Raw genomic sequence first — 24,237 nt, forward strand, 5'->3', positions numbered from 1 at the left:
GTCTCAAAAAAAAAAAAAAAAAAAAAGAAAAAACATTAGACATGGTGACATGTGCCTGTAGTCCCAGCTATTCAGCAGTATGAGGCAGAAGGATTGCTTGAAGGGAGGACTTTAAAGGTTTCCGTTAGCTATGATGGCATTGCTGCATTCTAGCCAAGTGATAGAACAATACCTGTTTCTAAAAAAATAATAATACAAAAATAAATAAAGCAATGTTGTTTCTCTTCCTTTGTTGAGCTCCTTTAAAAATAATCAGCTTTATTGAGGTATAATGTATATGTAATAAAATGTTTTCATATATGCATTTAAGTGAATTTTGACAAATGTGTGCAACCATGTAACCAGCCACTGTCACCACCACCATCAAGTTTTATCTTCCTTCTGACTTTGGCACTTTTAGAAAGCAGATTCTCCAAAATGTTTTTTTTTTTTTAATTTATTTTGTTACTTTCTCTTTCTCTATTCAGATGATGACAGTGAGCCTATTTTAGGGCAATGGTTTGAGGAGACCATCTCCCCCAGCAAAGAGAAAGTGGCACCTCCGCCACCTCCTCCACCTCCTCCGTTGGAGAGCTCTCCTCGGGTTAAAAGCCCCAGTAAGCAGGCCCCTGGTGAGAAGGGCAACATTTTGGCTAGTCGCAAGGATCCTGAGTTGGTAAGAGTGGGTTTCTAAGTTTTAGGGGAAGTGGAAATGGAGGATTGGGGGAATAAGGAACATATCATTTGAATTAAAACATTTTGTAGGTTGGATAAATGTGATGCTTAAAGATGTTTTTGCTGTGTATTGATTATATTGCAATAAATCATTTGTATTGCTGATATTGTTTCTTTGATGGCCTTCAGAATTAGACAGAAGCTTGAATCCTTCTAATCACTTCCGGGCTTTGTGAAGTTGGACAAGAATCTGTACTTCACAAAGCCTCACTTTTGTCTCCTGTTATATGGGACTGATTGGACATGCTTCTGAAGGTGTTGTGAAGACTTTGTTTAAAGCACTTAGCATAGGTCTGGTATATCCTAAGTGCTTGCAGTGAATGAACCAGATACAGTTGTTGTTTTCTTTTTTTTTTTTGAGACAGAGTCTCTCAATATTGCCCTCAGTAGAGTGCTGTGGCGTCACAGCTTAAGCAATCTCAAACTATTGGGCTTAAGCAATTCTTTTGCCTTAGCCTCCCAAGTAGCTGAGACTATGGGTGCCTGCCACAATGCTTGGCTATTTCTTGGTCATAGTTGTCATTGTTTGGCAGGCCTGGGCTGGGTTTGAACCTGCCAGCTCCAGTGTATGTGGCTGGGACCCTAGCCGCTGAACTACAGGTGCCGAGCCACAGTTGTTGTTTTGATATAGCTTACAGTCTAGTCAAGGATGTACATATAAAACATTCACACAGTACTGCAATTTAATTTTATTAGAGAAGAGCTGAGAATGCTGTATACGTGTAATCATAAATATAGGCTTCAGAACTGAATATACCAATATAATATCCTACACCTGGACCAAGACAGAACCTTAGGGGAAGAAAAGAAATGGGTCAGTTCATTTAAAGTCCTATTTCTTAATATACTATTTGATGATGTCTGTTGTATTAAACTGGTAGAATTACATGGGAAAGACTCATGTAATTAAGCTTAGTTTCACTGTAAATGACTTAAAATTTGATTCTTTAATTTGCTGTGTTTGTATAAGACCTTTGAGTATATATAATTTCAGTTTGTATTCAGGGTTTTTAGGAGCTCTGGGCTTATGATCCTGATATGAGCTATTTTGTGTTCCTTTTAGTTCTTAGGTCTGGCTTCCAACATTTTGAACTTCATCACCTCTTCCATGCTGAACTCCCGGAACAATTTTATCCGAAACTACCTGAGTGTATCTCTTTCAGAGCACCATATGGCCACCCTGGCCAGTATAATCAAAGAAGTAGACAAGGATGGACTCAAGGGTCAGTAGACAGGATATGTGCCTGGTGGACTTATTGTAGTGGATTGTGGCTACTGGCAGGGTGGGGTGGTGCACCACATACTCTGTAGCTACTTGAATGAGTGATGTTTCCATTTGTCTTCAAGGGTCATCAGATGAAGAGTTTGCTGCTGCTCTCTATCATTTCAACCACTCTCTGGTAACCTCTGACCTTCAGTCACCTAACCTGCAGGTTTGTGTGCACTGCGACTGTCCAGGGCCAAGAGCTCTTGGTACCAGCTCCCATCACCCCCAATTCTTCTCTTATTGAGGACCAGTTTTTGTTTATTTATTTATTTATTTTTGTAGAGACAGAATCTCATTTTATTGCCCTCAGTAGAGTGCCGTGGCATCACACAGCTCACAGCAACCTCCAGCTGGGCTTAGGTGGTTCTTTTGCCTCAGCCTCCCAATCAGCTGGGACAATAAGTGCCTCCCACAACACCTGGCTATTTTTTTGTTGCCGTTTGGCCAGGGCTGGTTTTGAATCCACCACCCTCCGTATATTGGGTCAGCGCCCTACCCACTGAGCCACAGGCGCTGCCCAAAACCAGTTTTTATTGAGTCACCTCATGGGAAAGAGGGTTGAGAGATTATTCTAACTTGTCTTTTGTGCCTAAATTAAGATGACTTTAAGAAAAAGATAATGTATTCTTTATTTCCAAGTCAATAAGTGTAAAGAAAAGGAAAAACTACAATCTCCCAATGATCAGACTAGTAGAAAAGTGGGCAAAATACTAAAGAGGGCAAATTATAAAAAAGAGAATATAGGCTCAGCCTGTAGCACGGTGGTTATGGCACCAGCCACAGGTACTGAGGGTGGCTGGTTCGAACCTGGTCTGGGCCAGCTAAACAACAATGACAACCACAGCAAAAAAATAGCTAGGCATTGTGGTAGGTGTCTGTAGTCCCAGCTACTCGGGAGGCTGAGGCAAGAGAATCACTTAAGCCCAAGAGTTTGAGGTTGCTTTGAGCTGTGATGCTATGGCACTCTACTGAGGGTGACATAGTGAGACTGTCTCAAAAACAGACCAAAAAAAGATAAGAAAAAAGGAATATAAATGGCAAAAAAAAAAAAGGAAAAATATATCATTAGTAATTGAAGAAATACAAATTAAAATATGTTTGAAATGAATCACATTATAGGAGATAGATGCTCTCACATGCTCCTTGCAAACTCACCACCAAAACAAAGTCTAAGACCTTGACTGTGAACTTCTAATCTTTTGGTTTTCTCTCCTCACTGAAGTAGCTGACACCTTGAATCTTAAATCTCAAGGTTTCATACATATATGAAAGTTCATAGTCAAGGTCTTAAACTTTGTTTTGGTAGTGGATTTGCAAGGAGTTTATAAGAGTATCTATGTACTCTAATATGATATCTGTATCTATATATATCCATATATCTGTATCTGACTTTTAAACAATGGAATGGTTGGGGCACTGACCCTGTTGGTAGCTAGAAATACACTTAAGACTTTTAACTCTACCAAAACTGAACTATTAATAGGCTGCTGTCAACCAGAAGTCTTAACTGATGAGATAAACGGTTGATTAACACATATCTTGTATATTATAGGTATTATATATTGTATCCTTATAATAAAGCAAGCTAGAGAAAAGAAAATATTATTAAGATAATCCTAAGGAAGAGAAAATATATTTATTCTCTATTGAGTGGAAGTAGATTGTCATAAAGATCTTCATGCTCATTGGGAAGAAGGGGAAGAGGAGGGTCTGGACTTGCTATGTCAGGTCGGGGGGCAGAGGTGAAAGAGAATCTGTGTATGAGTGGATCCCTGCAGTTCAAACTCATATGTTGTTCAAGGGCCAACTGTATATATTATCTATATTTTTAAAATTAAAAATGTTTATTTGTTTACCACTTTAATGCAAACGATGTGCTCCGTGTAATCTTATCAGATACTCTTTTTTCACTTAATATTATATAGTACTATATTTTCAAGATTTATCATCTAAATATTTCTGTAGTTCTGTCTGGATTGTTGTTACCCGTTTTTGCTTTTTTTTTTTTTTGAGACAAAGTCTTTCTCTGTGCCCCTGGTAGAGTGCATTGGTGTCATAGCTCACCACAACCTCAATCTGTTGGACTTAAGCAATTCTCTTGCCTAAGCCTCCCAAGTATCTGGCACTACAGGTGCCTGCCACAACACCTGGCTGTTTTTAGAAATGAAGTCTCGCGCTTGTTCAGGCTGATCTCGAACTCCTGAGCTCAGGTGATCCACCCGCCTCGGCCTTCCTGAGTGCTGGGATTACAGGCGTGAGCCACTGTGCCTGGCCTTTAGATTGTTGTTATATTCCTTTGCGTTTATGACTGTACACATTTACTCATCTCCTTCCCTTTCCTATTTGTGGTCGTTTGAATTGTATCCAGGATTTTATTGCTATTCCAGATGTCGCTATGATCTTCCTTGGCCGTGTCCCCTCTGACACGAGGATACGTGATTCTCTATAATATAACTAGGACTTAAATTGCCAGGTTATAGAGTCTATGATCTTAAACAATGTCGAAGTGCTCTCTAAAGTAGATGCACCAATTTTTACTCCCACTAGCCGTATGCCAGTATGTGGATTTTATATCTTCTCGCCACATTTGGTGATCTTATATTTTGATAATTATTTTATGAACATGGTCAAAGTTAGTCATTTTCAGTCTTTAATGTGCACAAGGATTCCTGGGGAATTTGTCAAAAATGTAGTTTTCTAATTTCCCTCAATAATCTCTTTGCTCAGGAATTTGCCCTGAGAATATTTCAAAAATGTTTTATTACACTTTAGATTATTTCAGTGGATTCTCAGAAGCAAGCTATAATTTAAGGACTTGTCACTTGCCTCCAGAGGACTAAAATCCAAAAAGCGATTTCAAGAGATTAAAACGGATTTATTTTAATTTTTTTTTTTTTTTTTTTTTTTTTTTGAGACAGAGCCTCAAGCTGTCCCCCTGGGCAGAGTGCCGTGGCATTACAGCTCACAGCAACCTCCAACTCCTGGGCTCAAGCGAGTCTCCTGCCTCTGCCTCCCAAGTAGCTGGGACCACAGGCGCCCGCCACAACGCCCGGCTATTTTTTGGTTGCAGCCATCATAGTTGTTTGGCGGGTCCGGGCTGGGGATTCGAACCCACCACCTTAGGTGTACGTGGCTGGCGCCTTAGCCGGTTGAGCTATAGGCGCCGAGCCGATTTATTTTAATTTTTGAGACAGGTATTGCTTTATGGCCAGGGCTAGAGTGCAGTGGTGTTGTCATAGCTCACTGCCACCTCAAACTCCTGGCTTCAAGCAAGTCTTATATCTCAGCTTCCCCAAATGCTAAGAATACAGGCATGTGCTACCATGCCTGGCCTGAAATTGATTCTCATAATCTAATCCCAAGCTGTTTGAGGAGTTTCTTAACAATTTTTTCAATTTTTTAAAAAGGTGATTGTAAAACTCATTTATCCCTACTTTTAAATGAAAACTTTTATTTTGACAGAAAAGAATATAAATTGAATAGAAAAGTTGTTGACCTAAGATAAAGAAAAGGAAATGCTTCAGTTAGTATATAGCCCTATAATACCCTTTTGGACCATGTATGGTCAGAGTGTCCTGCTGAAGTTGTTAGCTTCTTTCTTAGATCCAAACTTATTTAGAGAATTTTATAGTTCATGGACTTGGCCTTTTTTGGCCTAAACTTGTCCAAAGAACAGGAAAGAAATATTTTCCTCTAGACAATAGGAGTCCTTAAGACTTCTATAATGATGTTACCATCTTAGTATTTAAAAAATAGTTACAGACCTTGTGTGGGCATGCAGCTTAGTTGCCTTTAACTACTGATATTATGGCAAAGGAAATCCTCAAATCTCCTTCTTCATTTCCTCTCCACAATAGGACTTTAATTCTTCCCCCAAATTTCTCTGCTGTGATGAAAGAAGGTGAAGGATAGTCCATGTAATCTATCTGTCATTGAATTCCCTCACCTTGGATATTGTTTGTTTGGAATAATGTACAAAGCCTCTTTACCTATGTACTTGACTTATGTGGCAACACACATACACACAGTAATCCTCTAAGGCAGGTGTCCTCAAACTATGGCCCGTGGCCACATGCAGCCTGCTGAGGACATTTATCTGGCCCGCCAGGTGTTTTTGCCGCCACTGCCTGTCCTGCTTAGCAGCCGACTTGTCCTGGGGGCCCACAGTCCGGTCCTCCAACGGTCTGAGGGGCAGTGAACCGGCCCCCTGTTTAAAAAGTTTGAGGACCCCCGCAAAGGGAACTTGAAAAAGGGTATCTCAATATATGTAAGTTGACAGCTAGAGAAGTTATGTCTCAAACATTGTTTTCAATTGTCAGGGCAATAAAATATTGCCTGAGGTTCTGAGTAAAACCAGGTCTATTTACTACTTAGAGAAGAAATTGAAAGGTGCTTATTGAGATATTGCCAAGTGGACTTTCTACTAAAAGTCTGTAGAAAAAAATGTTCTGTTAAATTTGTCTAATAAAGCAGCCTATTAAAGTGGGCAGGCAGCTGAGGTATTCTTTTTGGGATCAGTAGATTCTAGAATGTTCTTTGTTGGAAGTCTGTTTTCCTAGACTCTTTCTTTCTTTCCTTTATTTCTTTGACAGGATCTTGCTCTGCTAATGGAATACATTGATAACATCCTAGCTTACTACAACCTCAGATTCCTGGGCTCAAGCAATCTTTCTGCCTTAGCCTTCTGAGTAGCTGAAACTATAGTATGAGCTACCCTGCCTGGCTAAGATGTTTTTGTAGAGATAGCGTCTAACTATTGACCAGGTTAAATCTAGACTCTTTATTTCATAAGTCATAGCATATAGTAAGAGCAAAGAACATTACTGAGGCAATCAAAGGTGAAACAAAGTCCCTATTGTCTGAGAATAGAGCTTGGTAGATACGTAGACAGCTAATTTAACAGAATCTGTGCAGTGTCCAAGTGGAGAGAGTAGAGTGGAGGTTGGAAGAAGAGAGAGAATGCTTTTTGTGTGATTGGCAGGGAGAGGGGAATGGGAAGCTGGGACTTCAGAGAAGCTGTGGCAGGTGTGTAAGGTTAGGATGCCAGTAGGGAACGAAAGGCAACAGCAAAGAAGGGAAGGTGCTTAAGGGGCTGCATGTAGAGGGCGCACAGAGTAGCTCACTTTAGTTGAGAGAGATCGCCACATTGTTTGGGACAAAACATTAAGGAGTCTTAAAAATCCATATGAAAGATTTAAAAAAGCAGAGAGCCACTTGACTGTGTTTTTATAGTAGTAAGATGGGCCTTGGAGAAAATGGAAGTCCAGAGCATCAGTGGCTATTAAGTGAATTAGGACATGACAAGTCTATAAAGTAGTGCCTAGCTCCAAATCACAGGGAGATATTACTTGACACCTATTAGGATGGCTGTTATCAAAGAAATGGAAATGTTGGTGAGGATGTGGAGAAAGTGGAAGCCTTCTGCATTGGTGGTGGGAATGTGAAATGGGTGTAGTAGCTGTGGAAAATGGTATGGCAATTTCACAAAAGTTACACATAGAATGACCATGTGGTACACACCCACAGTCCCAGCTGAGAAGAGCCCAGGAATTTGGGGCTGTGGTGCACTGTGATTGTGCCTGTGAATAGCCATTGCACTCCAGCTTAGGCAACATAGTGAGACCCTATCTCAAAAAAAGGAAGAATTACCATATAATGCAGCAATCATATACTCCCCCCAAAATGAAAACTGGCACTTGAACAGATAGATATTTGTATGCCCATGTTTATAGTATTCTGTTTTTCACAATAACCAAAAGGGTGGAAACAGCCTAAGTATGTACTGATCCCTTATCTGTTTATTCTTAAGGATAAAGTGGGATACATCCAGACAGTGGATAAAGGAAGGAAATTCTGACTCTTGGTACAACATGGGGGAACTTTGAAAACATTATGCTAATTGAAACAAGTTAGTCTGAATGGGATAAATCTAGTACTATATGATTCCACTTAAGAAGTATTTAGAGGAGTCAAATTCATAGAGACAGAAAGTTGAATGTGGCTGCCAGGAGTTGGGCAGAAGGGAGAATGAGGACTTAGTGTTTCATGGCTATAGTGTTTCAGTTGGAAAAGATAAACACTCTGCAGATGAATGGTGGTAAATGTTGCATAAAAATATGTATATACTTAATGGCACAGAACTGTATATGTAAAATGGAAAATTTTTGTTAATGATATTTAACCCTCCCCAAATAGTGCTTGGTGCATGGTAGTAGTAGCTGCTAGATGTCAGCTGCTATCCTTTTATTATTATTTAATATTATTTTTATTGCATCATCTAGGTTCATTCATGAAATGTTCACTGAACACCTCCTATGTGCCATGTACTTTTGTAAGCACTGAAAAAATAAAAATAACTTGAATTAGCATGGGATCATGAAAAAGGAGGGCGTTATAGTGTAGATAAAGGCCATATTGCAGAGATCTTGGGAGATTATTTGAATGGGCTGAAAGGCATGGAAAGGAAGGAGTCTTAGAGCTGGGCCTATGGTACTGCCCAGTGCATGTGCACTGCTGTTGAGGTTGGCAGCATTTTGAATAAAAGTCATTTCCAAGGAATAGGGTCCTTGAGGATATATGTATTATAGGAATATAATTTAACTTGGCAGATGTAGAAATTTGTCCTACATCCTGCAGTAACCACAGTTTGTGTCTTCTGGAGCCAAATGAGAAAACAGGCATTTGTCTGGTTTTCCACTGGCATCCTGCTCAGTTTGTGTGTGTGTATTTGAGAAGATAAGTTGCAGCTTAGATAACCGAGCTGAAAATGAATCTCATTTGAAAGACATGTTACAACTGCAGGCAAGAACCTTGATTGGTTCTAGGGACCTTATAGGCACAATTTCTCTACCGATACTGTTAATACAAGTTGTTGGATCTATAAGTTGTTTGATCTTTCCTTTTGGGTGTTATTTTAATTACATAACTGGTTATGAAAGAAAAACTGTTAGCTATTACAGTTGTTCAAGAACTTTTCTTTCAAAGGGACCAACTTTTCATGTCCATTTAGAAAATTATCCCAATTCTGCTATCTCAATGCTTTTGTCCTTTGTTAAGGATGCCATCTCTGACTCTAGTTAACTATAGATTTTAATGGGGTGGGATCAGTAAGTTTACATTTACATTTTTCTGTTTGTCGAAGTAAATAATCTTTTAAAAACTACTTCTAAGTTTGAATCTTGGGTTCTTCTATCTTTGAAGTACTCTGTCTAGTATTGAACAAACAGAGAGCATGAGTAACCTTTTGGCCTTATCCTTTGTTTTTATCCTAATGGTTTCTTGTATGTCTGTCTTGTCAGAACACACTGTTGCAGCAGCTGGGAGTCGCTCCTTTTTCTGAGGGCCCGTGGCCCCTGTACATTCACCCTCAAAGCCTCTCTGTGCTTTCACGCCTCCTGCTAATCTGGCAGCACAAAGCTGGCGCTCAAGGTGATCCTGATGTCCCTGAATGCCTTAAAGTTTGGGACAGGTAAGATACCTCCAAAAGAAGACCTCTAGAGAGGTTATTCCTTTTTTTAATTTGACTTCTTCGGAGTTAAGATGTGGTTTGAGAAGTTACTGTGATGACAGTATTTAGAGTGGGAAGGGTAGAAGAGTGGTAGGGAGTTGGAGGAAGTGTGCTGCTGAAAAAACAAATATGCAAACTGTGGCCTAGAAACGGTCTTCCTGTAGCACATGGGGGATTTGGTTATAATTATTTGCTAGAAATCCTGCACATAACCACTTTTATCTTGACCTGGTTTTTTGAAAGTTGGAACAGAGAAGCCAATTCTGTCCTTCGTTGTTTTGCCTTCAACATGAAACCACTTAGAATGACTTGTGGTCTTTTTGGACAAATTTTAGAGAATTTTTTTCCTTGGGGGAAGCTCAGATTAATCATCTAAATCCTCTTCAGATGGACCTGTATTTGCCATTTTTGTTTACATGGTTAGAAGTCTTCAAAGCAGTTTGTTTTCCTAAAAGGCTTTGCTTTCTATTCCCCATTCTAGGATCAAATAACTAATGCTGGATTTGAGAAAGCATAAACCTCCTTGAATGCCAAAGACCCACTATGTATTTCCTGGTGGAATCTTGCAAAAAGCCTGGGAGGGTATGTGGGGGGAGCGGTGCAGTGAGGGAAACCCTTATTAAAACACAAATCTCTTTCCTCATAGCCAAAGGCACTGGAAACAGTTGGCTATATTAATTCCTTTTTTGCATAGAAGCTCTACTGACAAGTTCTCTGAATAGTATTTCTTTTTTTTTATTGCCTTGTAGTCAGTATTTTGAGTGATTTTTGACTGCATCATGTAATGATTTTAACCTGTAGTATAAACTCTCAAAATTAGGATTAAATTATAGAATTCAAGTTTAGAGAAAAGTAATTGAATTGGTGTTTACCTGCCCAGGTTTATTAATTAAATAGCAACAATAGCAGCACTTCCCAAGGGAGCTTGTAGTTCATTCTATTGTCACAAATGGCAAGGTGGGCACTAATACTACTGTGGACACAGTGGAGAGAACTGAAGGGTTTTTAGAAATGTCTTTTGTGACTGAGTCTGACCTCTTTTTGTAGCCAAAATTTAGTTTTTATCTTTTCTTTACTATGTTGCTTTTTTCCTTCCTTAATTTATTATCTTAATGCATGGGTTTAAAAAGTTTAACTCAGTCGGTGCCTATGGCTCAAATGAATAGGGTGCTGGCCCCATATGCTGGAGTTGGTAGGTTCAAACCCAGCCCCGGCCAAAAACTAAAAAGTTTAACTCTTCCAGTGCTTGACTTTGTAACTCTTGGGGGATGTCTGACTTTTTTCCACAAGACATATTCTTCTTTTCTCTATGCTAGGTTTTTGTCTACAATGAAGCAGAATGCCTTGCAAGGGGTGGTACCCAATGAGACAGAAGATTTGAACATTGAACACCTGCAACTGCTTCTTCTCATCTTCCACAACTTCACTGAGAAAGGCCGGCGGGCCATATTGACCCTTTTTGTCCAGATCATGCAGGAGTTGAGTGTCAACATGGATGCTCAGATGCGCTTTGTGCCCCTCATCCTGGCTCGCCTACTTCTCATCTTTGATTATCTGCTTCATCAGTACTCCAAAGCCCCTATGTATCTGTTTGAACAGGTACAGAGCAGATATCTTTATGGTTATTAGGAACTTTATTCTTCTTAGGAGTTATAATCCAAAGCCAAAATGACCTGCTCTTTTTAGATTTCAGTTGTTTGTTGTGGTAGGTTCCTGGGTAGAATTAGGAGAACCACTGGGACTTGCGTGCATGCACTTGTACTTTATGTTTAGCCAGAAGTGAGAAGTGTAGATAAATTGGTTTGGTGCATTTGTTAAAATTGGCTTATAGGCTCTGTTCACAGGAGGTATTCCTTGCATTACCTTGCTCTACCTGGGTCTGAGAAACAATGAGGTATGTGGAGGATAGCAAGGACACTGAAGGCTGAGGCTAAACCCTCAGGAATGCTGACATTTAAAGAGGGGTGGAGCCTTGGCCACCAGTTTGTGTTTGTTAGTGGTTCAATGGTGGTCAAGCTGTAAATTGTATAGATTGGTAAATGCCTTTATGGAAGGATCCAGACTGAGGATAGGAGGGTCAGTTGAGTGTTACTATGTTCAGTGTTGCTTAAAGTGTTTCACTGAGCACTATTCCCTTTGTGCTCTGTCAAAAAAAGCTTTCCAAAAACAAGTTACAGAATTTGGTTTAAGTTGCCCAGGCTTGGGTATACTAAGCCATTATTATAGATGTATCTGAGTGAAAAGATGTACCTAATATTATAGATGTAGCTGAGTGACTGTATATCTTTCTTAATTTGAAGGGGGTTTTTTTATTTGTTTTAAAAGGTGCAACATAATCTACTAAGTCCTCCTTTTGGATGGGCAAGTGGATCCCAAGACAGCAATGGCCGCCGGGCTACCACCCCTCTCTATCATGGGTTCAAAGAAGTAGAAGAAAACTGGTCTAAGCATTTCTCATCAGGTCAGAAGGAAGATTATCCCTAAGAAACTGATCTACTGATTCTCTTTTCTCTCTCTTTCTCTTTTATTTTTTTTTGAGACAAGAGCCTTACTCTTTTGCCCAGGCTAGCATGCCCTGGTGTCAGCCTAACTTATAGTAACCTCAAACTCCCAAGTTCAAGTTATCTTCCTGTGTCAGACTCCCACATAGTTGGGACTATAGGTGCTCACTGTAATGCCTGGCTAAATTTTTCTGGTTTTATTTTATTTTTTATTTATTTTTTTTAACCAGAGATGAGGTCTCACTCTTGTTCAGGATAGTCTTGCACTCCTGAGCTCAGGGGATCCACCTGCCTTGGCCTCCCAGAGTGCTAGATTACAGGTGTGAGCCACTGCACCCAGCAGACATACTGATTCTCATTGGCAAGGTTGAATTGGATGCTGGGAGATTCCAAGAGGATCTTTGGTCATTTCATTTAGTCTGCTCCCTATGGGTGGCAAATTACCTATGATTCAAAACAATTTTAGAAATACACTCACGTATATCCGGCATTTATTTGTTTTGTAAATTAAGACACAAGAATTAGAAATCCTTGTGTCTGGCCTAGGGTATAGTATATAGATTCTTGCCACTCTGAGTGATTAAATTTAATTTTTCTCATTTTCTCTTAGGGATATCATTCTATCCCACAAGCTAAATTTCCTTTTGAGTCTTGGTGGCATACTGTTCAGAAATAATTCTCTCATATGTTAATCGTCAGGGTTTTTTTGTTTGTTTGTTTGTTTTTTTATTGTTGTTGCAGTTGTCATTGTTGTTTTAGCTGGCCCGGGCTGGGTTCAAACTAACCAGCCTCAGTGTATGTGGCTGGTGCCCTACCCACTGAGCTATGGGCACTACCCACTTGTCAGTTCTTTTGATGAGGTATTTCTTGTGTTTTTATTTTTTTTTCCTGAGACAAGAGTCTCACTGTGCTGCTCTTGGTAGAATGCTGTGGTGTCATAGCTCATAGCAACGTCAAACTCTTGGGTTTAAAAGATTCTCTTGCCTCAGCCTCCCAAGTAGCTAGACTACAGGCGCCCGCTACAATGCCCAGCTATCTAGTGTTCATTTTTTTTTTTTGAGACAGGAGCCTCAAGCTGTCACCCTGGGTAGAGTGCTGTGGCATCACAGCTCACAGCAACCTCCAACTCCTGGGCTCAAGCGAGTCTCCTGCCTTAGCCTCCCAAGTAGCTGGGACCACAGGTGCTCGCCACAACACCCGGCCATTTTTTGGTTGCAGCTGTCATTGTTGTTTGGTGGGCCTGGGCTGGATTTGAACACGCCACCTTTGGTGTATGTGGCCTTAGCCAGTTGAGCCACAGGCGCTGAGCCTCTCGTGCTCATTTTTAATGTGTGCTTGCACATCATTATCTAAGAATTATTAGATGTTAAGTGTATTTTGTGGAAACTTTCATGAAGCCTTAGTATAAGTTTATTATTATCATCTCGTTATTAGTTAATCCCTTTGATATTGGGGAAATAGCATTTGAGTTTATGTGTGGTAAGTCTAATGATATAATTTGTTGATTAATTTGATTGTAAAATGCCTTATTTAACTTCTAGAGCAATGCTTCTCAACTAAGGTGATTTTGCACCCCCCCAAGGGACATTTAGCAATTTCTAGAAACATTTTTGGTTGTTACAACTCTGGAATGCTACTGGCAGTTAGTGGGTAGAGGCCAGGATAGCTGTTAAATTTCCTATAGTGTACAGGATAACATCTCACAGAAAAGAATTATCTGGGCCCAAATGTCAGTAGTACTAAAGTTGAGAAACCTCGTTCTAATGTATTTTCTTAGTTTTTACATTTTACATCTGTTAGACAGAGTTGAGAATGAGACCATTCTTGTAATAAGTACATTACTTTTCAGATGCTGTACCACAACCCAGATTCTACTGTGTCCTGTCCCCAGAAGCCTCAGAGGATGATTTGAACCGACTTGATTCTGTGGTATGAGGAATTTTAAAACCCCATTTACTTGTGGGTCAGATGGTCTCCATAAAAGTCAGCCTGCCAGGGGGAAAGGGAATGACTTACTTTTTGTAATGAGGGAACTTGGTCTCTATTAAGATTTGAACTTATTCTAAAAGGAAAATGTTATTTTGAGATTTCTTTGCTGGGCTGCACTTCTGCTACAAAAGTCGTCGTTTCTGGTGGTTGGCACTTCTGACTTGTTATTTCTAAAGACTCTCTTTGTTGGCATTTGTCACATGCAAATATTGTAATGGACCAAAAAAGTTGCCTTACAGTAACTTGTAAACCAAGTGAGGTCTCAGAATGGGAATTTGTTGTGAGGAGAGTTAACAAGTATAACTTGATGGTATATTTTATCAATCATGCAGTTAAGCAATAATGCCTGGGCAATAGGAAAAAATATTTCAAAAAGTAAATGATTGTCTGTTTTTCTTGATGTTAGGCATGTGACGTTCTTTTCTCCAAGCTTGTCAAGTATGATGAGCTTTATACTGCATTGACAGCCCTGCTTGCAGCTGGATCCCAGCTTGACACAGTCAGGAGGAAGGAAAACAAGAACATAACAGCCCTGGTAAGCTCAGGGAAGCCTAAGACTTGGGGCTGTATTTGATAATTTCTCCCAGATATTCCGTTCTGCGATCTAATCATTGTATTGAACATCTGTTTACAAACTGATTGATCCTTGTTATTTTCGGGTGATTTGAGTGGTTATGTTTACCTTTGAGGTAATGTTGTCATTTTTGCATATTTTTGGTTCCCATTGAGAGAAGTGTGACTTTGAGAGTTACTCGCTCTCTTGAGTGCTGTACATACCTCCTCTGAATGCTGGTTCATGCATGATATTGACACTTAAGATTTTTCTGTGGTCCTGTGAATGTGTCTCTGTACTTTTAGAAGCCATAATAGCTATTCCATGCCATAGAAAGGACTGGCTGATTGTGGGCCTGCTAAGCAGAATCTCCCCCATCTCCTTTGGTTAATTGGTAAATTATTGGGGAGCCAAAGTTGTTTTAGGACAGCCTTTTTGACCTGTGAAATGTGCAGAATATTGAACGACTTATGTGTATTTGTGTTTTATGATGTTTTGTTTTATTATTGGATTTGTTTTCTAGAAAGGTCTGGAGAGCAGACTCGAGGGACAAATCTCAGTTGAAAATCGAGACTTTACTTTAAAAAGTTGTATTTGGGGCAGTTCTTTCTGCTGGGGAGATCTCAAAGTAATACCAAGTTCTATTTCAATGTTTCTTTTTCTTCTACCAGGAAGCCTGTGCCCTTCAATATTACTTCTTGATTCTGTGGAGGATCCTGGGGATTTTACCACCATCAAAAACTTACATGAACCAGCTGGCCATGAACTCGCCTGAGATGAGTGAATGTGACATCTTACATACTCTGCGATGGTCTTCCCGCCTCCGGATCAGCTCCTATGTCAACTGGATAAAGGTACCACAGTGGAACATAGAGTTTGCTGCTAAGGATATTCAAAGCCAATGTAATGTGTTCTGTCCTTATAGGAAATTTAAAGATAGCGAAAGTTTTGAACTCTGTCTGTATTGGTCTCCTAAAAATTTTTTTTTGCTGTCCATATAGGATCACCTTGTCAAACAGGGAATGAAGGCTGAACATGCTGGCTCTCTCATAGAACTGGCATCCACCAAGTGTAGCTCAGTGAAATACGATGTTGAGATTGTAGAAGAATACTTTGCTCGACAGGTATGTTAGTGTTTACTCAACCACAGAACTTGCTTCCCACCCATAGCCTTTTGTCACAACTAATTAATGTCTTGGATGTTTTTAAAGATCTCATCCTTCTGTAGTATTGACTGCACCACCATCTTGCAACTCCATGAAATCCCTAGTCTGCAGTCCATCTACACCCTTGATGCTGCTATCTCGAAGGTCCAGGTCTCTTTGGATGAGCATTTTTCTAAGATGGCTGCTGAGACTGATCCTCATAAGTCATCAGAGATCACCAAAAACCTGCTCCCAGCCACGCTACAACTTATTGATACTTACGCGTCGTGCACTAGGTATGATGCTCTGCCTGCCCAGGGATGTCCAAGCACTGTTCACTTTGTGCAGATCCCCCGTGACACAGAATTTTACATTTTTCATTTGCATTAGCTTAAGTTTTTCTCCCCTTGGTACAATGTTTTCTTCTTTAGTATGGGGGGTGCTTGAGGAAGGAATTTTCAAGAGGTACAGGAGGATAAGGCTTGGTGCCTGTAGCTCAGCAGCTACAGTGTCAGCCACATACACTGGAGCTGTTGGAATCCAGCCTGGGCCTGCCAAACAACAAGGACAACTACAACCAAAAAGTAGCTGGGCGTTGTGGTGGGCACCTGTGTCCCAGCTACTTGGGAGGCTGAGGCAAGAGAATCGCTTAAGCCCAAGAGTTGGAGGTTGCTGTGAGCTGTGATGTCACGGCACTCTGTGTAAGGCTACAGCTTGAGACTCTGTCTCAAAAAAAGAGAAAAGAGGTACAGGAGGAGTCAGGAAGTTTAATTTCTATAATTCTTTAAGTATTTTTAGCATTTTACTTGTAGGTACAAAGAAACATAATGCAATCTTTCTAAATACTGTCATTTCTTTATTAACTGAGTTGAAATTCTTTAAATGCTTTTTACATTTTATGATAAGTAATTAGAGAAAAAAATTCTGAATGAGTTAAAAATTATTTTGAAATTCAACTCTTTCTGAAATAGGCATTGCAAATTGCATGCTCTGTAGACTTTGGTCTATATCATGTTTAAGTGTTTTATAACTTAGTAAGTGGGAGATTATTCACAAGTGGAGATTTCCCACTTTTCTTAAATTGAAAAAACTGGCAAAACTGGGCCCAACTTCCCATGACAGTGATGGACTGGGCTGAGAGGTAGCTTCCCCTTGCAGCAGCTCTCACATGCCCTCTTAAACTTACTTATCTGGTCCCCATAGGAACTCACGGTTTAGCTCCTGTTCTGTGGGGCTTTTATGCTGCAAGGGGCCTGGAACTTTGTAAAACATAACTAATGCCTTGCACTAGAGAAAGGGCTATGCTTGAGGCAAATCTTGGAGCAAATATGAGTGGTAAATAACTAATATGAATGCCTGCTATGTGCCAGGTACTTTTTCTTGATCCTAAGGTTATAGAAGTAGCCCAAGCAGACCAAGTCATTGCCTGTAGGGATTTTGTAGGCTCTAATCTGCCTATTAAGCCAGGGCTTTCTAAACTGAACTGTTAATAGATGTTCTTGGGCAATTAAGTGTGAGAAATGTTGGATAAATTATATATTTTTTTTTTTTTTTTTTTTTGAGACAGAGTCTCGCTTTTTTACTTTTTCGCCCTCAGTAGAATGCCATGGCGTTGTAGCTCATAGCAGCATCATACTCTTGGGCTCAAGTGACCCTCTTGCCTCAGTTTTTCATTTTTAGTAGAGACAGGGTCTCACTCTTGCTCAGGCCTGTCTCGAACTCCTCAGCTCAAGCAATCCACCCGCCTTGGCCTCCCAAGGTGCTAGGATTATATGCGTGAGCCACTGTGTCCGGCCCTAAATATTTTTTTTTGTCTGTTTGTTACATTTAAAAATATATAGTACTTTGCAGAGCCTTTGCTATATACGTGCTAATTTTGTGAGGTGGGAGAAGGGAGATAGATGGAATATTTACTGTTTCCCAAACTTGTCATGGAATCATGTTTGGGGAACAGTTTCAGAGAATGGGCTGTTCTTTAGGAAATAATTACCCATTGGAATTCTTATTAGACCAGGAAGGGGCTAGCACTGTCAAATTAGATTTAATAGATTAGGAAAATAGTGTAGGGTTAGTTTTCTTTAGTGATGGGATTAGATTCCTGTGGCTTCACCTGTCCCCCCTATCTTTTCTCTCAGAGCCTATTTGCTACAGAACTTTAATGAAGAGGGAACAACTGATAAACCTTCCAAGGAGAAACTGCAAGGCTTTGCTGCTGTTTTGGCTATTGGCTCTAGTAGGTGCAAGGCAAACACTCTGGGTGAGTGAATGGATGTGCTCTTGAATAATACTAATTACTCCTGGTACTTGTACCTCCCTCCCTCTCTACCTGTCTATTGGCATTTGCCATTTATTGAAGCCTTTCTGTATGTTAAGCATATACATAGGTTTATTTGTTTTGAATTTTGTAATAACCCTATGAAGTGTTACTACTATGATCCCCCTTTTAGTCATTAGAGAACTGAGGTGTAGGAAGTTATTTGTTCAAAATCGTACATATTATAAGAGATGGAGCTGGGATCTAAACTAGGATCACTTGGTTCTAAGTAAAGCATTAGGCTGTTAATGGGGGGCCAGTTCACTGTCCCTCAGTCCATTGAAGGGCTGGACTGCAGGCCCCGCGACAAGTCGGCTGCTAAGCAGGACAGGCAGCGGTGGCAAAAACACCCAGCAGGCCAGATAAGTGTCCTTGGTGGGTTGCATGTGGCCTGTGGGCTATAGTTTGAGGACGCCTGGATTAGAAAGGCTAGCAAGCTGCTACTTTGTGCTTGAAAAAATATCTTTCTTAGGTTAGGAATGATCTGGTAGAAATTTAGTAGAGAAAACCAAAAGCCTTGAGTAGGATTGGAGTTAAGTGCAATAGTTACTTTTAAAATTTATACCTATTTGTGTTTTCCTTAATTTTATAGTTTAAATACTCATTTACTGTTCAGGTAGTCTCACTTAGTACTACCTCATTGAATAATGAGCATTTAAAACTTTTAATCATCACATCCCAGTATTTAACAGGTGAAGAAACTAAGGCTCACAGAAATAAAGTGAGCACATCTTAATGTGCATTGTGATCCTTGCCCTCAAGATTTGTCTTATGGAGAAAAAAGATCAAAGTAATACCTATTCATAGAAGGGGAGCAGATGTTTAATGGTGATTTTAGCCTGACTTGCAATGACACAACCTCACTTTGCATCTTATTTTCAGTTGTCTTCTTTACTCGCAAGATTAGAAAGTGAATATGATGGGAAATGAAAACCTTACAATTGAGATTGTTAGCTATTAAGCAATTAGCTGGTTCTTTGACATAGTACTGCTATTGAAATATCCATCTAAGCTATTTTAATAATTATTTTGACAGCTTTGGCTATAGTGTTTCTTTATGCATTTGGGCTTGGCTTTTTTTTTCTCTGTAAAGTCTTTTTTTTTTTTTTTTAGAGACAGAGTCTCACTTCAGGGCCCTCAGTAGGGTGCCATGGCGTCACACAGCTCACAGCAACCCCCAACTCCTGGGCTTAGGTGATTCTCTTGCCTCAGCCTCCCAAGTAGCTGGGACTACAGGCGCCCGCCACAATGCCCGGCTGTTTTTGGTTGCAGTTTGGCCGGGGCCGGGTTTGAACCCGTCACCCTCGGTATATGGGGCCGGCACCGTACCCACTGAGCCACAGGTGCCGCCCGGGCTTGGCTTTTAAAATGCTCTCTTTTTCCTTCTTTCTTGTGGTGATTCCTTGTCCTTTCTGTCGCCTCCAGGTCCGACACTGGTTCAGAATTTGCCATCATCGGTTCAGGCTGTTTGTGAGTCCTGGAACAACATCAATACCAATGAGTTTCCCAACATTGGATCCTGGGTGAGTCTCTGGAGTAGAAATGCTGAGCACTAGCCCTTCTGTATGTGTTCTTAAGCCAAAAGAATTAGGCTTAACCTTGCTACCAAGAGGTCCTCATATACCCGCCCCAGTAGTATTGCTATGGCTGAATTAGTAATAAGTGCATTTAATTACCTAAGTGGTTCTCATGTGGTCTTTTTGCTTAAAAGTTTGTATTACCGGAGGACAGACCACTTTATTTCTGTGAGCCTTAGTTTCTTCACCTGTTAAATACTGGGATGTGATGATTAAAAGTTTTAAATGCAAAGGCCGGGTGTGGTGGCTCATGCCTGTAATCCTAACACTCTGAAAGACCACAGTGGAAAGATCTCTTGAACTCAGGAGTTCAAGACTAGCCTGAGCAAGCCTGAGACCTGTCTCTAAAAATGACCGGGTGTTGTGGTGGGCACCTGTAGTCCCAATTAGTGGGAAGGCCAAGGCAAAAAGGATCACTTGAGGGCAGCACCTAGGGCTCAAAGGAGTAGGGTGCCAACCCCAGCCAAAAACTGCAAAAAAAATATCACTTGAGCCCAGGAGTTTGAGGTTACTATGAGCTGTGATGCCATGACACTCTACCAAGGGTGACAAAATGAGACTCTGTCTCAAAAAAGAAAAAAGAAGTATTAAATGTAAAGTGCCAGCACAATATCTGGCAGGTGAATTCTCAGTGCAGGTTTACTCTGTTTCCTTTCCTTCGTAGATTATAGGTCAGGAAACTGCTCCTTCTGTTGTAATTTTATGGGGTAGCTTTTAGAAACTATTGAGTCTTCTGTCAGTTTATTTGATCTTTGTGTGTGCTCTACTCAAACTACCTCTATTAACAGATTAATCTGTTACTAAAAATTTCCTTGGAAAAGCTAACTGTTATAATGTTGTTATCCTGCTTTATAGTCATGACCTCTCTGTACACCACCCTGAGCTAGAGTACAAGGATAATTATGATCTTTATAATGGAGACTAGGTGCATTGTAAAATCCAGATCATTCATTACAGATGAACAATGGTTTTACTGTTAAATATAGTATATTATATTCTAATCATTTGTATTGGACATTTTTTGTATTTAACGATTAATTTTGTGCTAACTAAAGTTTCTTAATTGCTTCCTTGCCCCCACTCCACTTTCCCTCACATGATAAATAACAATGTATACTGAATAGAGGGCATTGGGATCTCAGTTTATGTCATTTTTTTTTTCCCGTGTGAGAATTTTGTCCAGGGAAGATGATCTGTCCATTCACATCTAATTTGTTTCCTTTCAGCGCAATGCCTTTGCCAATGACACCATCCCTTCAGAGAGCTATATCAGTGCTGTGCAGGCTGCCCACTTGGGGACTCTTTGTGGCCAAAGTCTGCCGCTGGCTGCTTCCCTGAAGCATACCCTCCTCTCATTGGTCAGGTTAACTGGAGATCTTATTGTGTAAGTACCTATACTAGAATCCAGGCTCTCTACCTCTGTATTCTATTGTAGCTAACAGAGGGACAATGAGAATTTTTGTAACTATGCTTTTCTTGTATGCTTCATTAGGAAATAGAACCTGTTGCTTTAGAGTAAAGTACAAGCACTTCCCTAGAATAATTCTTTTTTCAAAGACAGTGTCTTATTCTGTCACGTGGGCAGTGGCATAATCTTAGTTCATTGTAACTTCAAAATTGTGGGCTCAAGTGACTCTACCATATCAGCTTCTGAGTAGTTGAGACTATAGGTGCTTGCCACCACACTTGGGTAATTTTTAACTTTTTTCTGGAGATGCTTTCTGGCTCTGTTGCCCAGTCTTATCTCTTAACTCCTGGCCTTGAATGATCTTCCTGCCTTGGCCTTCCAAGAAGCTGAGACTATAGATGTGAGCCACTGCCCCCAGCTTAGAATGGTTTCTAACTCTGATGCAAAGGGCACGAGAGTACCTCCTTCGCTCTGTGTGGTATTATTTTTCTCTGTGTAGTAATATTTTTCAGAAAAAAACATGCTGGCTTTAAATCATACTGTGACTTGAAGGTACTTTGAGTTTAAAATTTAAAGTGGTAAGGACAGATTATTTGATAATGCTTCTGCAGAATCATGTGGGAATTAGACTCTACCATTGTCGGGAGTAGGGCAGAGCAGGGGAAGGACTATTTTGTCTTCTTGTATGTAGGTCATAATATAGGAAGTCATACATTGCCTTAAAAGTGATCCAGATTCTGGGCAATTATTCTAGAAAGCTTGTCTGCGATATATTGCTTGCTTAGGTTTCAGTTAATTTTCTTTTTTGGAAATGTTTTTTGTTTCTGATAGAATAATGCAGAAAAGGTATGAAATTATGTGACTAGACCTACGTATAAAACAGCTACGAAGGGGAAAAACACTGGAGAAAAAGCCCTTGCCCTACTACCCTGTCCGTGGCTTATAACAGCTTTTTGGAATATGTTCATTAACTTGGTTTCATTTTCTTTGCTTAAGTTGGTCAGATGAGATGAACCCACCACAGGTAATTCGGACTTTGCTGCCTCTTCTCCTGGAGTCGAGCACTGAGAGTGTTGCTGAAATCAGTAGCAATTCCCTGGAACGAATCTTGGGCCCTGCGGAGTCTGATGAGTTCTTGGCTCGTGTTTACGAGAAGCTGATAACCGGTTGTTACAACATTTTAGCCAACCATGCAGATCCCAATAGGTGAGCCTGATGGAATAGAACAGTTAGGTTCCTGTGTCCCATTGCTGTGGTCAGTGAAGTGTAGCAGCACTGCCACCTTTGTGACATTAATTAATGCCTTATTATTACTGTGCTTTTCAACAGAAGATTCTGTATTTGTATGCATTTTCATTCATGTGGAAATATGCAGAAAGTTATTTGGAATCCTCTTTTTGTGATTAATTCTTAGCAATAAGCATTAAGAAAATAGAAGGCTTAAATGTTCAGATTTGGAAACTTAAAATTAAATAATTCGACATGTGATTATCATATGCTGTACTAGATGTGATGAGGTATGCAAAGGAGCTTGATAAAATTAGTTTGGTATTTTTGAGATAAGTACTGTCTACGTCTTGCTCTGTTACACAGGCTGGAGTGCAGTGGCACATTCAGTCACTGTAACCTGGGACTCCTGAGCACAGGAGGCTCCCACCTCAGCTCCTGAGTGGCTAAGACTACAGTGCATGCCACCATGCTCAGCTGATTTTTTATTTTATTTATTTATTTATTCATTTATTTATTTTTAGAGACAGTCTCACTTTATCACCCTCGGTGGAGCTATGGCGTCATAGCTCACAGCAACCTCCAGTGCCTGGGCTTAGGTGATTCTCTTGCCTCAGCCTCCCAAGTAGCTGGGACTACAGGTGCCTGCCATAATACCCGGCTACTTTTTGTTGCAGTTTGGCCAGGGCCAGGTTCGAACCTACCGCCCTTGGTATATGAGGCTAGCGCCCTACCCACTGAACCATAGGTGCTGCCTTACTTATTTATTTATTTATTTGCGACAGAGCCTCAAGCTCTTGCCCAGGGTAGAGTGCCATGGCATCACAGCTCATAGCAACCTTCAACTCCTGGGCTTAGGTGATTCTCTTGCCTCAGCCTCCCAAGTAGCTGGGACTACAGGCACCTGCCACACAACACCTAGCAGTTTTTTGGTTGCAGCCGTCATTGTTGTTGGGTGGGCTCGGGCTGGATTTGAACCTGCTAGCTCGAGTATATGTGGCTGGTGTCTTAGCTGCTTGAGCCACAGGTGCAGAGCCCCTACTTATTTATTTTTGAGACAGAGTTTCATTGTGTCGCCCTCAGTAGTGTACTGTGGCATCACAGCTCACAGCATCCTCACATTCTTGGGCTTAAGAGATTCTCTTGCCTCGGCCTCTCAAGTAGCTAGGGCTAAGGTGCCTGCCATAATGCCCGGCAATTTTTCTGTTGTAGTTGTCATTGTTGGTTGGCAGGCCTGGGCCCAGTTTGAACCCGCCAGCCCCAGTGTATGTGGCTGAGCTATAGACGCCGAGCCTTATTTTAAATTTTTTGAGGAGATAGGTTTTTGCTGTGTTCCCCAGGCTTGTCTTGAATTCCTGGCCTCAAGTGATGATCCTGCCTCCACTCCCAAAGTGCTGGATTATAGGCATGAGCCACTTTGTCCATCCAAAATTAGTTTCTAATATTTTTGTGACCATACTTCTGAAATGGATCATTTGTGGAATTAGGAGATGCCATAGCTTTGTTAGATCTTAGGCACATTGATGTAGGTGAACCATAAAGAACAGTCACATTGCACTTTTCTAACTTACAATTATACAAATAAAGGGTCCAAAGGTTGGGATTTCCTATCTCTTTGTTGTTGAGAATCTCCACATTTTCCTCAAGGACTCCTCCCTTGCCCCACTTCCTCCTCTTCTTTTTTAACAGATAAGAAATTTGAGAGAATTTAGCTACGCCGAAAGGATTCATACAAGGCATCTCCCCAAACAAAATCATGGGCAAATCGGTGTTAGGACTCTGAAATTTAGGTGCCTTTATTTAATTTCCTAGGAAAAGGGGTAATAAAATAAAATTGAACTGGTAAGTTCATTGAATGTTTATTGAATACCCACTGTGTGCCAGGCTCTATGCTAATCTTTGACAAAACAAAATTTAACATTGTCTTTAAGGTCTTGTTGTAAGCAAACAAACTTTGGATTTTTACAAATCAATGTGAGGAAGGTATTAAAACATCTTAACACTGGTAGTTAAGTTTTTTTTTGTTTTTTTTTTG

The 24,237-nt window shown here is 40.4% G+C and overlaps 1 protein-coding gene across 4 annotated transcripts in view; it reads left to right on the plus strand.

Moving 5' to 3' along the window:
• Positions 1 to 24,237, plus strand: part of UBR4 (ubiquitin protein ligase E3 component n-recognin 4) — a 118,730-nt gene that overhangs the window by 24,912 nt on the left and 69,581 nt on the right. For all 4 annotated transcript variants that reach the window (XM_012801536.2, XM_023509729.1, XM_023509730.1 and 1 more), the window contains exons 15-29: positions 468 to 655; positions 1,778 to 1,937; positions 2,062 to 2,147; positions 9,280 to 9,449; positions 10,805 to 11,087; positions 11,814 to 11,949; positions 13,839 to 13,918; positions 14,385 to 14,513; positions 15,203 to 15,385; positions 15,533 to 15,655; positions 15,743 to 15,972; positions 17,812 to 17,933; positions 19,416 to 19,513; positions 20,794 to 20,951; positions 21,972 to 22,181. In XM_012801536.2, coding sequence (XP_012656990.1) covers positions 468 to 655; positions 1,778 to 1,937; positions 2,062 to 2,147; positions 9,280 to 9,449; positions 10,805 to 11,087; positions 11,814 to 11,949; positions 13,839 to 13,918; positions 14,385 to 14,513; positions 15,203 to 15,385; positions 15,533 to 15,655; positions 15,743 to 15,972; positions 17,812 to 17,933; positions 19,416 to 19,513; positions 20,794 to 20,951; positions 21,972 to 22,181 — 2,356 coding nt within the window. The remainder of the gene's footprint in view (positions 1 to 467; positions 656 to 1,777; positions 1,938 to 2,061; positions 2,148 to 9,279; positions 9,450 to 10,804; positions 11,088 to 11,813; positions 11,950 to 13,838; positions 13,919 to 14,384; positions 14,514 to 15,202; positions 15,386 to 15,532; positions 15,656 to 15,742; positions 15,973 to 17,811; positions 17,934 to 19,415; positions 19,514 to 20,793; positions 20,952 to 21,971; positions 22,182 to 24,237) is intronic.

The sequence above is a fragment of the Otolemur garnettii genome, unplaced genomic scaffold (genome assembly GCF_000181295.1).
Source record: "Otolemur garnettii isolate 467f Iridium unplaced genomic scaffold, OtoGar3 scaffold00009, whole genome shotgun sequence".
NCBI lineage: Eukaryota > Metazoa > Chordata > Mammalia > Primates > Galagidae > Otolemur > Otolemur garnettii.